The 16,084-nt window shown below is 33.5% G+C and overlaps 3 protein-coding genes and 1 long non-coding RNA gene across 4 annotated transcripts; 1 reads left to right on the top strand and 3 right to left on the bottom strand.

The window, feature by feature from the left end:
- Positions 1-3,825: 3,825 nt before the first annotated feature.
- On the bottom strand, positions 3,826-4,200 carry LOC123672210. The gene has a single exon (XM_045606225.1). It carries the CDS (start codon positions 4,198-4,200, stop codon positions 3,826-3,828), a length of 375 nt encoding a protein of 124 aa, XP_045462181.1.
- A 1,706-nt stretch (positions 4,201-5,906) lies between these two features.
- On the bottom strand, positions 5,907-6,419 carry LOC123672208. The gene has a single exon (XM_045606222.1). It carries the CDS (start codon positions 6,417-6,419, stop codon positions 5,907-5,909), a length of 513 nt encoding a protein of 170 aa, XP_045462178.1.
- An 863-nt stretch (positions 6,420-7,282) lies between these two features.
- Positions 7,283-11,270, bottom strand: LOC123672065 (zinc finger protein 808-like). Its single transcript, XM_045606040.1, has 2 exons — positions 11,063-11,270; positions 7,283-10,025 (listed from the first exon to the last, which is right to left on the bottom strand). The coding sequence occupies exons 1-2, from the start codon at positions 11,116-11,118 to the stop codon at positions 8,306-8,308; spliced, it is 1,776 nt and encodes a 591-aa protein (XP_045461996.1). The 5' UTR covers positions 11,119-11,270; the 3' UTR covers positions 7,283-8,305.
- A 106-nt stretch (positions 11,271-11,376) lies between these two features.
- On the top strand, positions 11,377-15,863 carry LOC123672066. The gene is made up of 4 exons (XR_006746218.1): positions 11,377-11,508; positions 14,866-15,110; positions 15,170-15,493; positions 15,587-15,863. It is a non-coding gene; the product is annotated as an uncharacterized LOC123672066 (long non-coding RNA).
- The last annotated feature ends 221 nt before the right edge of the window (positions 15,864-16,084 follow it).

The raw sequence follows: 16,084 nt of genomic DNA, 5'->3' as shown, positions 1-16,084 counted from the left end.
ACTAACACTAGTACTAGAAAGTTGACCAACTTTTAACTAAGAGCTAAGGCCTTAGGTAGAATATAGAAGTGCGCATGCGCAGCATAGAATTTCAACATTAACGAGTACCAGTTTCTAATTTCTATCATTTTATGTTCCGTTATTCGTGTTTATCGATGAAAAGTATTTGATGCGAAAAACATTTTTTTAAGAATTTATTTATTTATTTACGTAACAAGTCCGGAAAATAGGGTTTTTTTGGACGAATAGACAAAATTAGCATACTTAAGATGTCTAAAAACATGGTGAATGCACTCGTCAAATTTTGAATGCAATTACATTCGACCAAATTGAAAATATTAGTTTTAGTTTGTGGCGGCGCTGCAATGTCATATTTGTCATTTCGATCTTTTTTCCCTTGTTTTTGATTGGATACATTAATTAAAACCCGATACTGACCAATCCAAAGCGATGTTTTACCGAGTATGATCGTGCAAAGTCGTGAAACAAAACACGAACCGTTTACTGGAATGAATTCAAATATTCGTAATAGAGAGAGAGTTTATTGGTATTTCAATTACAAGAATTACTTCCATAGATCATAACTATAATGAAAGATATACATATATAGGTACATAATTGCACAAAACTCATAAATAATAAATAACAAGAATCTTAATTTGTTGATAGCGCTACCTACAGTTGACATAACGAAGCTTAACTAATATTCTCAAAATTGGCAAAACAAAAGCTAATCAGTTCATACACCTGGTTTTTAGACATTTTAAGCATACTCAACAACAACTTACTATAACATACTGATATGCACAATTATATTTTATTAAACATTTACCCCTTTATAAGACTTTCCAGAACGTGTTACTCCGTATGGTGAAATTGATGGACTAGTTTTTTCCTCTGATATGCACTGTCCGACTGGATATTGAGCAGAATCAGTAATAGTTATATCGGGATAGTCATGATCTAAATATACATAATTTGATAAACTGGAATGGACACTAGGTACTTTTCGAATATGAATTGTATTGCGCCTTATTATATTTCATTTTTTTGTTTGCACCAGATACGATCTTGGAACATTTAATTTTTTTTAAATAATCGCGGGCTCCCAAATCATTGTGTTGATATTTTGTAATAATATTTCTTCCCCACTATCAAAATCAGTAGATTTCAGGCCTTTTTCATCATATTTTTTTTTGACTATCTTGATTTCTGATCATGTCTTCAATTATATCATTTGGTACTAATTCAGCTTTCAATTTGGAATCATTAATAGGTAACTTTGATCTCCAAATTCTGCTACATAACAACTGAGAGGGTGAATATTTCAAATTCGCAACTGGGGCATTTCTATAATTCAATAAATATAATTCCAGATTTATGTTGAAGAAAAGTTACGAATTTAAAAAAGATCGATCCTTTTTTAAATTCGTAACTTTTCTTCAACATATTTTTCACGATGCCAACTGCTTTTTCTGATAATCCGTTTGACTTCGGATGATGGGGACTTGATGTTATCACATTAAAATTGTTTGAATTCAAAACTATTGAACGGCACATTGTCAGCAATGAACTCTTTTGGTATACCGAAACAAGCAAATATTTTTTTTCACTTTGAAATGATTGTCGAAGCAGTCTTATTATTTATTAGAGAAACTTCGATCCCTCTTGAATAATAGTCAACTAAAACAAAATAATTTTTACCAGCCCATTCTGCAATATCTGCACCCACCATTTAGTGCAGCCATAACTAAGCAATTTAACCATTTTTGAAAACTGAATTCAAACAGTTCTGTAGATATTATAATAATAATAGTTTATTTTATCCAACAGGGTAACATATTGGCAATGAATAATATGAACAATTATTCAAACAAAATTACATATTCAATGATATAACAATAAACAATAACCGCCCCTAACTAGAAAAACAATTGGTTCAATTTGAAGAAATCTGCTGCCGAGGCGCATCGGTTGCTTCAGGAAGCTTATGGAGAAGGTTGTGTCGATGATTCAAGTGTTCGCGGATGGTTTCGACGCTTCAAAAGTGGCGATTTCGACGTGGAAGACAAGGAGCGTTCCGGGCGGCCGCAAATCTTTGAAGATCAAGAATTGGCGACTTTGCTTGATGAAGATTCGTGTCAAACGCAAGAATAACTTGCTGAAGCATTGGGAGTAGACCGAACAACCATTTCCAAGCGTTTGAAAGCCATGGGAATGATCCAAAAGCACGACAAAGTTATTTTGCAACATGACAATGCTCGCCCACATGTTGCACAGCCGGTGAAAACATACTTAGAAACGCTCAAATGGGAAGTCCTACCCCACCCGCCGTATAGTCCAGACATTGCTCCGTCTGATTACCATCTCTTCAGATCGATGACGCATGGCCTGGCTGACCAGCACTTCCATTCCTACGAGGAAGCCAAAAAATGGGTGGATGACTGGATAGAGGCCAAACCGGTCGAATTTTTTCGCAACGGGATTCGTATGTTGCCAGAAAGATGGGGAAAAGTTGTAGCTAGCGATGGCCAATACTTTCAATAATTCATTTGTAACCATTTTTTCACAATAAAGGCTCAAAATTTGAAAAAAAACGGGAAAAACTTATTCACACACCTTATATGTTAGTCCGAGGTTAAGGGAGTCGAAAAGTTGATGTGGTCCTCGTTTCAATTCTCGGTACACGAATGTCAACCCTGGACTGTAGATGAGGTGAATCAATTCTTCCAGTTACAAGCTTTTGCGCACTGTCGCTTCTGTCTTTCCTGCAACGTTGAAATTTGCATTTCCCGCATGATCTCCGACAAATCCAAACCACGTTCAGGATACCTGCCGGTCTTTCTATATTCAGCACACTTCAAGAATTTTCTATGAATGCGTTCAAGTGATGTTAGGTGGGAACTGTATATCGGAAACCAAACCAAGTTGGCGTACTCTAACTTGCTGACGACAAGAGAATAATAGAGAATTCTGAGGACTGAAACATCAGGGAACTCCCTGGAACACCGGAACACAAAGCCTGAAGATCGACTAGCCAAAGAACAAAGCTCCTCGATGTGAGGAACAAAGCATAACGTCGAATCAAATAACACCCCCAAATCGCGAAACCGATCTCCACTAGTGATAAGACAATTACCAATAGAATAATTGAAGGTGAGAGGACGTAAGCTTCTCGTGAAAGTCACCTTAAAACACTTTTGTATATTTAAAATGAGTCCATTGCGCGAGCACCAAACATTAACTAACTCCAAGCTGGACTGGAGCAGCTCCAAATCAGCAATTCCGCGTATCCTCAAGTAAAGTTTGAAGTCATCTGCATAGGCCAAGGCTAAGCAACTGAGAACAGCCAGAAGATCGTTGATAAAAATTATGAATAACAATGGTCCAAGATTAGATCCTTGCGGCACACCAGATGACAGACAAAATTCGAAAGACTTGAAGCCATTATAAAACACATGACTCATTCTTCCCTCCAAGTAAGATCTCATCAGGTCGACATATATGCTGGACTGAGGCCAAAAAAAGAAAGTTTATTCAGCAACATACGGTGATCAACCGAGTCGAAGGCTCGTGAAAGTCTGTATAAATAACGTCGACCTGACCTCCATCATCCAGAGTCTCCGCGATAAACTGCGACAATGTTGCCAAATTCGTGACCGTAGACCTGCCCCGCATGAAACCGTGTTGCATTGCTGATATATGTGGTCTAACATTATGACTGATATTAGCGTATAAAGCTTCTTCATATACTTTTGCAAAGTTACACAGTACATAAATTGGTCTATAGTTCCCTACTTGTGAAAAAAAAAATATATAATCGGTTTAAAACGTTCTTCGACGTTGTCCGATATCTAGACGCCACTGTCTCCGGTCTTCCCACTGGCCTTCACGCAGGCTCCTGACACTCATCGCTTTCTGTATTCCCTGGTTCCATGAAATTTTTGGTCTTTCTCTTTTGCGTTTGTGATGTGGGATCCAGTTCATTGCCTGTTTTGGTATTCTGTGATCTGTCATACGTTGCACATGGACGTACCAAGAGAGCTGCCTTTGTTCTATTTCCTCAATTACTGTATCGGCTCGTCCCATAATCTGTCTAACGTCCTCATTCCTTACTCTATCCAACCGTGAAATCCTCGTAAATCGCCTCAGGGCATCCATTTCCGTAGCCTCCAGCATTCTTTTGTTCCTCTCCTTCATTCTCCAGGTCTCCGACCCATAGAGTAAGCTGCTCTTTATTATTGTGTTATAGATATTGTATTTTCTGCGTCTCGTTATCTGCTTACTCCACAGTATTCCATTAAGGCACCCAATTGCTTTCCTTGCAATTTCTCTCCCTTGTCATCTGTTCCGGTCTCATCGAATGTTACCCCCAAATACTTGTAGCTATCACAGGCTTCTATTATCTCTGAGCCATTCAGTTGTAGGTTTTGGACCTGACTTCCGATTTTCTAGAGATTTCCCCATCCCCGAGCATTTTTTCTTCCATTTCTTGAGTGCTTCTTTGATATATATCTTAAATAACCTAGGGGAAACACAACAGACCTGTCAAAGGCCTTTTGTTACATGAAATGGTGTTGATAATCTATTGTTGGTTTCAATTCTAGAAACAGAGTGTTTATAGAGATTCTTCACAGCCAATACCAAGGTTTGATTGATATTGGTATGATGTTATGACTCCCAAAGTAAGCATATGGGTATATTATCGTATGCTTTGGTAAGATCAATGAACAGTATGTGTGTTTCCAGGTTCACGGCAGATCTCTTTTCTATAATTTGTTTCAAGGTGAACACATTATCCGTACATGATCTCCCACTTCTGAATCCGCTCTGTTCCTCTTCTTCCTTATATTCCAGCTCGATCAAATCTCTGACTATTCTTCCGTAAAGTCTACTCATTGTACTGGTAACCGAAATACCCCTGTAATTATTGCAGTCGTTTCTATCGCCTTTCTTATATATTGATGTGATATGAGCAGTTATCCATTCTTCGGGAACCCCTTCTCCATTCAGATGACTATTGAACAGTCGTGTTAGTGTTTTCACAAATTTTTCAGTGGAATTTTTCAATAGCTCTCCATATATTCCTTCTGGCCCGCAGGATTTTCCAGTTTTGCTATTGCTTGCCAGACAGTATTTTCATCTATCTCCACTCTTTCTCCTTGAATTCCAATTGGTATATGGTCTCCAATATATTGTGGTCTTTACTCTTGTAGTAGACTTTGATAGTGCTGTTTCCATTGTGCTTGTGTTATATTTTGTATAGATACACTTTCCTATCTAGGGTTTCTGACTTTTGATAAACTTCCAGGCCTCCGTACATTTCCGACCTCCTATGTATGTTTCTATTTCCTGAGATTTCCTGCCCCACATTTAGTTTTTTAATTGATTGATTTTTTTGACGAGTTCTCCTTTTTATGTTGTTATATATTTGTCTATCGTGTTGATAACCTGTGCTAAGCCATTTTTGATAGACACATATTTTCTGATCAACTAAATCTTCTACCACTTCCGACCACCATAAATTATGACATCGCTGTTCTTCACGAATTCCTAGTGCTTCACTTGCAGCTTTATGGATACTCTGGGACAAGGTGGTGTAGCCTTCTTTTATATCCATATCCTCACACCCAGATAGGTACTGGTCTAAGCGTCGCGTCGTTGGTACAAGTATTTCGTACTTTCATCTCTCAAACTGTCTAGGTTGTATTTAGGATATTCTAGCTTTTCACTATCTCTATCATCTGTCTCAGTTTGACATACTTCGTGCTTACTCCATCCGGGTATGAATACTTTTGCTTTTAAAAGATAGTGGTCTGATCCGCACGTGGCTCCTCTTTAAACTCGTATATCCAGTAGTTTGATACTACTCTTTTGTTTGATAATCAGGTAATCAATAATTGACCTCAGCTTTCTCGTTGGTTGTCGTTGTATATCATTTTATGTTTGTAGAAGCCATTTGTAATTTTCAGTTCGTTTTGTGTACACAAGTCGATGAGGCGCATGCCATTGTCATTTGTGTTATCTACAATTATATCATTTGTCTTCTTACCCGTCTGACTCTTACAATCTCTGGTGTCACCAATGTCCTCTAATACGTCGTTGAGATTCCCAAAGAAGACATCCTTCACAGTAACAGATTCATCGTCTGATATGGCATAAACTCCAACTATGGTTATCCGTCTTCCATGAACATCCATATTCATTTTGATGATATTTTCGTTTATTGCTTCACAGTTTTTGAGTTTCTTATCTTCAAGTATTGAGACTCCCCTTTTCGCACGACATTCTTTTGGGATACCACTGTATAGGTGAACGTACTTTCCTACTATCTCTGTCCCGTAGCCTTTACGTTTTGTTTCCGTCAACGCCAAGATGTTAATTCTTAGTCTTTCCATCTCCGCTGTTATCTCCGTCATCTTCGCTCTACTCCCCTGAACATTCCACGTGCCAAAAATCATTGTCCTTTTCCTTGCTTTAAGTCGATTACCGTATGATCCATCCGAAATTCCGAGGCTTTGTCTAGATTTTTTGGTATGTTGAAGTTTTTACAAGTGTTGGAGAACCAGTCCAACGCCTTAAACCCCAACCTGGAGGACCAGACCAGTTTTTGTTTCACGGTGAGTATTTTATTTCCTTACACCGCAGGATGCAATGCCAGCGAGCTTTCCCCAATTCCAATGGGGACGCGCCCGATGTAGGTAACTGGTAAATCCACGCAATCAAATTTAAATAAACAGAATCCATACATCTATGCCTTGAAATTAACCTTTCGATTATGAGTGAAATCACATAAAAACATTTATGAGGCCTTGAATTCAATTTAACAGAATTAACCTGGGATTTGATGAGAGATTCGTGATTTGTAGGCTAATAATCACATTAATGTTGGTTCAATTTTGAATGTACAGAAACTTTATCTGGTTTGAGATGAAAGAAAAACAACAAACGCAATTTATCGACAGTATTAGTCCTGCAGCCAGGTGAATTAACAAAAATATGATTATTCAATTTAAAAAATGTCTGTAGGTTACTAATTTGATAATTTGAGTTACATTAAGTTATAAAAAAAAGTAAGCAACTAGGGGTGAATCAATTAATGATTAATTGAACAGATAAGGTGGACATCAGCAACTACCATATACTGAGTGGGCAGGACTGTCCCTAAACTCCTCAAGATGTTCTTTGATTATTTTCAGTGGGTATTTTGCTTTAGAACTGGAATGCTGGCTTTGTTGGCTCAAGTGTGGTCCCAGTATGAGATGAAAGATTAAAAGCTAAATCACAAAAATGACATTTATTTCGGGATAAATCCAAATGAATAGAATTTACATGTACATAATCACATTTATCGATGGCGTAGCGCACATCTGTGTTAAGTGCATAATCAGATATAATTCAAATTTTCGGAATTTATTTTTCATATTCATATTTTGGAGGTAATGTAAGTAATATCTAGAAACAATATGTCACTTTTGAAATTCTGAAGTCGTAACTTTAATTGATTGATGATGACAAGCCTTAAAAGTCGTTCTTCTCAGAACAAGTTTTTCGCACTCAGCAAAAATGTGCACTATACCATCATTATGTTTTTTTAATTTTGAATGAACAGAATTTAATAAATGACATATAACTGGCTATGAATTAAAAGAAACATGATTTACATATGTTTTCATGAGAGGTTTCTTATTTGTAGCATAATCAAACAAATCACATTTACATAGCTTAAATTATAAATGAATATGGTCTATATGTGATTGGAGACTGTCCTTTCTATTACAAGCGAAATCACATAAATGACACTTTATTTTTATTGGCTTTATATTTAAAACAGAATCTATACTTTTTTGATGACCCATTTCTGATTTGAACCATACATACAAATATCCAATTAATATTGTTTCAATTTTGAATGAACAGAATCTATATGAAATTTGAGGTGGGAGTTCTTATTTGTAGCATAATAACATGAATCACTTTTAGGATTTTTCTAATTTATATGAGATCCGAGATTAAGCTTTTGATCAGAAAAGTAATCACATAAATTCATTCAAATGAATAGATTTTACATGTGACTGGAGGATAGATTTCTGATTTGTAGCATAATGACAAATATCACATTTATGTTGTTCCAAATTTAAATGAATGGAATCTATGTGCAACTTGAGGTACGACTTCTTATTTGTAGCATAGTCACATGAATTACATTTATGGCGTGTCAAATTTAAATGAACGGAATCTATATGCAATTAAAGGTCAGATTTTTTATTTGTGAAGTAATCACATGAATCGCATTTATGACGTGTCAAATTGAATGAACGGAATTTATGTGCAATTGAAGGTCAGATTTCTTATTTGTAAAGTAATCACATGAATCACATTTATGACGTGTCAAATTTGAATGAACGGAATCTATATGCGATTTAAGGTCAGATTTCTTATTTGTAACGTAATCACATGAATCACATTTATGTTGTTTCAAATTTGAATGAACGGAATCTATATGTAATTTGAGGCCAGATTTCTTATTTGTAGCATAATCACATGAATCACATTTATGTTGTTTCAAATTTAAATGAACGGAATCTATATGTAATTTGAGGTGAAATTTCTTATTTGTAGCATAATCACATGAATCACATTTATGTTGTTTCAAATTTAAATGAACGGAATCTATATGTAATTTGAGGCCAGATTTCTTATTTGTAGCATAATCACATGAATCACATTTATGTTGTTTCAAATTTAAATGAACGGAATCTATATGCGATTTAAGGTCAGATTTATTATTTGTAGCATAATCACATGAATCACATTCATGTTGTTTCAAATTTAAATGAACGGAATCTATATGCGATTTGAGGTGAGATTTCTTATTTGTAGCAAAATCACATGAATCACATTTATGTTGTTTCAAATTTAAATGAACGGAATCTATATGCGATTTGAGGTGAGATTTCTTATTTGTAGCATAATCACATGAATCACATTTATGTTGCTTCAAGTTTAAATGAACGAAATCTATATGCGATTTGAGGTGAGATTTCTTATTTGCAGCATAATCACATGAATCACATTTATGTTGTTTCAAATTTAAATGAACGGAATCTATATGTAATTTGAGGTCAGATTTCTTATTTGTAGCATAATCACATGAATCACATTTATGTTGTTTGAAATTTAAATGAACAGAATCTATATGTAATTTGAGATTGAACTTTCGAATATAAGTGACATCACATAAATGACATTTATGAGGCTTCGAATTCAAATGAACGGAATTCACATGAGTTTTTAAGATATGTTTATAATTTGTAGCATAATCACATGAATCACATTTATATCGTTTCAAATTTATATGAACAGAATCTATATGAGTCTTGAGATTAAACTTACTAATAGAAGTGAAATCACATAATTGACATTTATGAGGACTTGAATTTAAATGAACAAAATTCACATGATTTTTGAGATCATATGTTCGGTTTGAAGCATAATCACACAAATGGCATTTATGTTTCTTCAAGTTGGAATGAACTGAATCTATATGTGTTTGTAGACTACATACAAGCTTTGTGGTATAATCACACTTATTACACTTATATGGCTTCCATTTCAAATGAACAATACGTATATGATAATCAAGTTCATATTTATTTTTAGAAGAAAACTCACAAAGGTGACAATCTTCTTGCTGTGAATCAATCATTTGTTTTGGTGGTAATTGAAAATTTTTTGTATTCTCAATGTTTTCCTGTATTTCCTTGGAGTGGAAAACATTTTGTTCAGATGAGTCATTGGAATTAGCATAACTCTCAGTTTTGGCTAAAAATGTTTCTCTGTTATAAATTTCTCTTTCATCTCTAAATTCATCAACAACATCTAAATCTGCAGTTTCAATTTTGGCTGTGACTGCTTCTCCCTTATAAATTTCACTTTCATCATGAAACTCTTTGACAGCATCCAGATCTTCATTCTCAGCTTTACATATTTTAAAACTCCCTTCTTGTTTGACAACTTGAATACTGAAACATTATTATTCAAAACTATAAAACATATCCACTCAATAGTCTTCATGAAGTACATATAAATTCACAATTTTAATAAAATAAGGATTACTTCATTCATTTACAGTATTTTTGTTTTATATAGGTGCATTAATTGAAGAAGAATAAATTATTCATTTGATTTAATCGTAAAAATTTTAAATTATTTTTCCTCATTCTTTGTTATTAATATAAATTTCCAAATATGTAATTATTTAAAACAATCTATTGATTGAATCTACTTACATTGAATTACTACATCAAAAGAAATTTATTCCATAATAACAATAAAGTGAACTTGTATTATTATTGTATATATATTATTATTTTTATTGTATTACAAGGTATGCTTTACATCCTGAGATATTAAACCATATCGCAATATGTATATTTGTGGGGGTATCTTTTTTCTTTTTCGCCAGTACTGTGAAGAGCTAGTTCCTCAAGGTCTTATTTCTATGTTGTAATAACTCTATTATTAGAAGAAAAAAAAAACCTCAACCTCTCCTATGAAACCAATTACAAAAAATGGGCATGTATAACTAAGCGCTTTCCGCATTCTATAATAAAAATAGTTGAATAGCGAATAAAAAAATGTTTCAAATCAAATTTATACATACTTTTCTGCTTTACATTTGTTATAATAGGCGCAAAATGAGTTATAATAACAACGATAAGGAACGACTTATTTGCAAAGAAACTGATCCTTTCACCTTAAATAACGCGGGCACAAGATTTTATGGCTTTTCAAACAACTTTCAAAATATCCTCCAATAAATATTTATGAACGAGTTTCAGTTTGTCATCTCTAATTTCATGGAAAAATCCCTGATATGACTGAACTATTTGTAGTTTAGGTATAGCGTTGTTCTTAAAACTACGGGGAATGAGTTCATCATTGATAATTTAATTAATTTTGGTTGATATATCGTAATTTTACTGATATCTATCTAAACTGATTAAATCGACTACGGTATAACTCGATCATTTATTAAAATAAAAACTTTGATACTCACGAATCAGTGAATGAAATATTTGTTTTCTCTTCGATATAATGTTTTGCAGATTCCATTTTACTTCCTGGTCGTTCTTAAACCATGCATTCTTGGTTCTACGTAATACAACTAAACTAAGGTATCTTCATCAAAAGTCGTTGATTGTAATTTAACCTCAAAACCAGCGTGACCAGATCATAGAGTGTCTTAGACTTATAGGCACAGAATACTAAATATATAGGTCTAGGCTTATAGGTCTATCCAAAAATTAGGGTCTTTTTTTGGGTCTATCCATAGACCTAATATCCATGGACGTCGCGCTAGAGAGAGAAGTCGAGGGAACGAATAAGATGGAACAACGATGGGCTGCCTGTCAACTCTCTTGATTTTTTGCCTTAGAGAAAGAGAACAATATACATCTCTTTCAACTCGAAGGTTAAATCGTTATTTGAAATTTGAATTTAAGGGTGTTCAATACCTTGTTCATACCACTGCTATTTCAGTGCTAATTTCAGTGCATTCCAATTCCAAAGTACAGGTCGGATTCATTTCATTTTTTGAGTGAACAATGACGTGATAGTGAACTTGAAGATCTTGTCTCGATTTTCGAAAAAAAATCGATAGTATTCCGAAAATTGAACTTTGAAATTTAACACTTTCTTTAAATGACTATTCAGCTTTAGAGAGACTTCTCATTTCAAGTAACTCATCCACAAATGTTCAGTGATATTATGAGTTTTGAATTGGTGCAAACATTTTTTAAAAATTGCTTGATTTGATCTAGTTATAGATGTTTTTCAAATAGAATTATGCTTTTTGGAACGCCTCCCAAAGGTTTACGCCTTTTTGCAGCATAAACACCAATAGAATCTTGAACTGTATTTTATGGCTCGAGATGAATGACACTTTTATGATTTATGAAGGTAGGGTTTCTCTGGTTGGCTAAAATTGTGGACATTACTAGTTCATGTCAATATTGCAATGAGGATAGGGATAGATAGAAAACTTGTGATGAAATTATTGTTAGAATTACAAACGATACTGTTCCTAAAAATATATATGCTAGCTGATTTTTTTCGTAATGATATCTAGAGAAGTACATTTTGAGCGCTTAGTAGCATAAAGAAAATTTCAAAAGTCATAAAGAAATTAAGATGAAAAAATGGTATCTGGATTTTTGCCGAAATATGGAAAATTATTAATATTTGAGAAATCTGAAAAAAAATTCTCAAAAAAAAATTTCTTGTGAAAAACTCTCTATTCCCGAAACTCTATCTACAATATTTATCGTTTTAATTTAACGCTAAAAATAGGCAATTCTTGATTGAGAAAATTTTCTCGTACTTCCTTCATTAATATTAACTTGGAAAAAATTTTAGTAAACATTTTTCGCTTCGTGAAGCCATTCTTGTATACATACCTCCTTGAAAATTTCATGTCATAAAAGTTTTAGAAATTGCAATATTTTTTTCAAAATAATTTTTTTCGTTAACAAAAAATGAAAAATTTATGTAATACCATGTAAAGTGATGTGAGTTTTTTCTTTTTCATCATCATATACCGTTTCTCCATTAGCGAATGACATCTTTTAATCCAAAAAAAATCCGCTGTTTGTGTAATTAAATTTCAATAATATGGAATATTCCATTTTTTCATAAACAATTTATGAGCCTACGGTCATTTTTTTCTCGAGTTAATAGATGCCTTCGTTGATGAAGGAAGGATCATAACATATTAAATTGAAAAAAATTCACAACATTATATTTTTCGTTTCTTTAGATTTCTTAAATGTTGATAGTTTCCGAGATATCACTTCGTCACGATAGCCGTACTTTTCGAATTTTGTGATGGTTATGGTCTCCAACGATAGTGTTTGACTCACTGATGACGAATCCGTCCTCAAATTCGATTCTGGTCAGCCCGTCAGGCCGTCCTATACATGACAAATATATGATATGCAGCCCTTTCTCACTATCTATATATTCAATTTCAATGAATCTATAAATCAAACTAGAGCTTTATGAAACGTTTTTTCTTAGAATATATAAGAAAAGATATTTGTAGACAATTCAATTTTGAAGGCATAACTTATTCCATTTATGAAAAGGAACTGTGTAATTAGTATATTTTCCATATGATGAGTACCTATATATTCGAATGGATGATACAAAAAATATTAGTTTAAGCTATTCGAAAAACGTGTGAATAACAGTGCATTTATTGTGATATTTTTTATATTACTATTATTTTATACCTCAATTAGGGCGAGGCGCCCTTATTCATCAAGATTGCATAATGCGTAGGGCTTCCCCTTGCACACCAAAAAAAGTTCTTGAGATTTGTAAAATATTTTTTCTTCGATTGACAGCAAATATTAATTTTGCAGACACATATCAATCAGTAAAGCATTACTTTTCCTGCCTAGACAGCAAAGTAAGTAGTTTCATGAATAGGCATCATCAGAAATGATTAATGGAAATAAAACATTCCAAAAAGTTGTCAAACTATATTTATTATGGACATTTCCATAGCAAACAACCATACCAACAATTGCAATTTGTATCAAATTTTATTTTGATTTATCACTACAAAATAAATGAAAAGATCGATATTCAAGCTAATATCGGATGAAAATAGTTATTTTCAAATAAAAAATACTTTCAATAGTTATTTATTTTACTATAGGTAGCAAAGTAGTAGATAGATTGCCGCGGCTGATAGTTCATAGCCGAGTCATATTATAAAAAATACTAATACATGGCTGAGCGTATCGTGGCTGGGAATTCAGCTGAGGAAGTCAATCACTACTTTGTCGCCTAGTAAAACAAATTATTGTGTGAATTTTATTTGACAATAACCCTTTTCATCCGATTTCGATGAAACAAAGCTTGAAAATTGAACTTAGATGAGCTGAATATATCTGTAAAAACCCAAAGTGACACCCGATAGACAGAACAAAATACAACTTTTCATTCCTATTCTGTTACCCTTTTCTTATTGCCCTCACTAATTTTTTTTACGACTTATAATACGTGTCAAATGTCAAATAATCATTCTGAATTTCAGGAGAATATAAAAAATTCTCATCTAGATAAAGAGACCGACAACAATAACCTAATAAATCACATATCTTATATTCCTATACACAGTGTTGTGGCCTCCAAAGGCGCATAAAATGAGAACTCAAAAGCTTTTCGAATTTTTCATTCTACAAATCTCAATATGCAAATTTTTCTGATTTTCTCTGTGAAATCTTATAACCAGAGATGATCATATATTTTTTCTCAATTCTAATAAATTGCTATTTCTATTATCCATACTCAAAATGAGTCCATGACAGTGGTTCCTTGTAATTTCTGTCTTCACAATATTTTCAGCGATTTTCTTATTTAGTATTATATACCTAGACAGTGGCGTACCCAGACATAAGCCTTGGAGGGGAGATAAAGGAAAAAAAGATTCAAATTTTCCTTCTTTTGAAGAAGTTTTCCAAAGAATTCTGCTTACTCATAATAAGATTGTGATATATAAGGTTGTAACATATAATGGATATTCCTCCTGGGGGGGGGTATAGATCCCCCTTATCCCCCCCTAGGATACGCCACTGTATCTAAACTGAACTGAATTTCTAAAGTTTACAGAAACACAAATTTACTCTTTGCAGGGCTTCATCGAGAGTTGAGATTTTATTAGGGGTAATAAATACCAAACAGGCGGTTCTTCAAATAGAATGGGTGTGTCAGGTACAAATCTACCAAAAATTTTCGGGTAGCTCCATCTAGCGGAATTGCAGTTTCAGCGCAAAGTAGTCTACAACCTTAAAGCAAAGAATTGTGAATACTTGCTCTACAAAGTTTGCTACTTACGAAGGCAGTGTACTTTTATTTTGAGAGAATCTAGTGAGAAGAAGAGACTTTTTTTAGTGGAATTTTGCTACTAAATTTATTTTGTGGGAAAGAAAGACTTTCAAATTTTTTGTTCTTTTGAGAACATCCATCATGTCTCAAAGTTGCGTAGCATTTAACTGCACAGCTAGAAGTAAGAAAGGGTAGAATATAAAATTTCACTCGTAGGTTTTATCATCCCTTTAAAGCAACGAAAACTGATGAAAAACATTCGAATTTACAGTTTTCCGAATCCAGGCACATTGAGAAATGAATGGATATTGGCTTTGAGAAGAGCCGATTTTGTTCCTACTCAATATTCAAGGATATGCAGCAATCATTTTCAGGAAAATGATTATCTAACGAATATGCAAGGAAAAAGTGTTTTAAAGAAAAATGCTGTTCCATCTAAATTTAACTTTAAAAACTATCTGTCAAAGTACAAAATTTTAAAAAAGGAAGAATCCTCAGACACTAACGTTCCATCATCCCAGGAAGGAAATCAACTGAATTCAGAATCCCTACCACCCATAAAAACAATGGAACATGGTAGTAATATCAGAAAAAGGTGAATAGGAAACTTTGTATGCATGTTTTGTACATCAAAAGTTTTCATAAAAACTGGCCCTATACTACTATATAACTTTCTTGTTGTTTTCAGAAAAAGATCAGTACCTGTATGCGTGAATGATTTTGTAGAAGCTGATCTTGAAAACCCTGCTAAGCGACACAAATATTGGAATATTTCTCAATCTGCCATTTCTAAACTGAGGGAAACCAATAAAAAATTTGCTACCATGATTTGCAAGTACAAGAAAAAAATAAATACTTTGAATGATCTCCAGGATATGATTTAAAAAAAAAGATTTCAAATTTCTTCTGAATCCTCGATAGTACTAAAGGTATTCACTCATGAAATAAACATTATTATTATTTAATCTCTGAGGTCTCTTATTATTAAAGTTATATCTATGCATGAACATTGAAATGATTTGAAAAAAATTGAATGAGAACATAAAAGCCTTTACATTTCCTGTCAGATAAATTAGATGTTTTTTATCCCGACTATCCTAGGCTTTTGTGAGATCTCCCAGAGGCTACGAGCTTCTATGAGTTAGGAGAACAACAACTGTGTAGTCTTTATACTAAGAAATATTCA

This window comes from Harmonia axyridis, chromosome 2 (genome assembly GCF_914767665.1).
Source record: "Harmonia axyridis chromosome 2, icHarAxyr1.1, whole genome shotgun sequence".
Lineage (NCBI taxonomy): Eukaryota > Metazoa > Arthropoda > Insecta > Coleoptera > Coccinellidae > Harmonia > Harmonia axyridis.
The sequence above is the reverse complement of the archived record's forward strand: the minus strand, read 5'-3'. Positions and strand labels throughout refer to the sequence as shown.

Coding starts and splice junctions, on each gene's coding strand:
- LOC123672065 (XM_045606040.1), bottom strand. CDS start 11,118: ATGGAATCTGCAAAACATTATATCGAAGAGAAAACAAATATTTCATTC. Junction 10,026..11,062: donor AATATTTCATTCACTGATTC/GTGAGTATCAAA, acceptor ATAATGTTTCAG/TATTCAAGTTGTCAAACAAG.
- LOC123672210 (XM_045606225.1), bottom strand. CDS start 4,200: ATGAAGGAGAGGAACAAAAGAATGCTGGAGGCTACGGAAATGGATGCC.
- LOC123672208 (XM_045606222.1), bottom strand. CDS start 6,419: ATGACGGAGATAACAGCGGAGATGGAAAGACTAAGAATTAACATCTTG.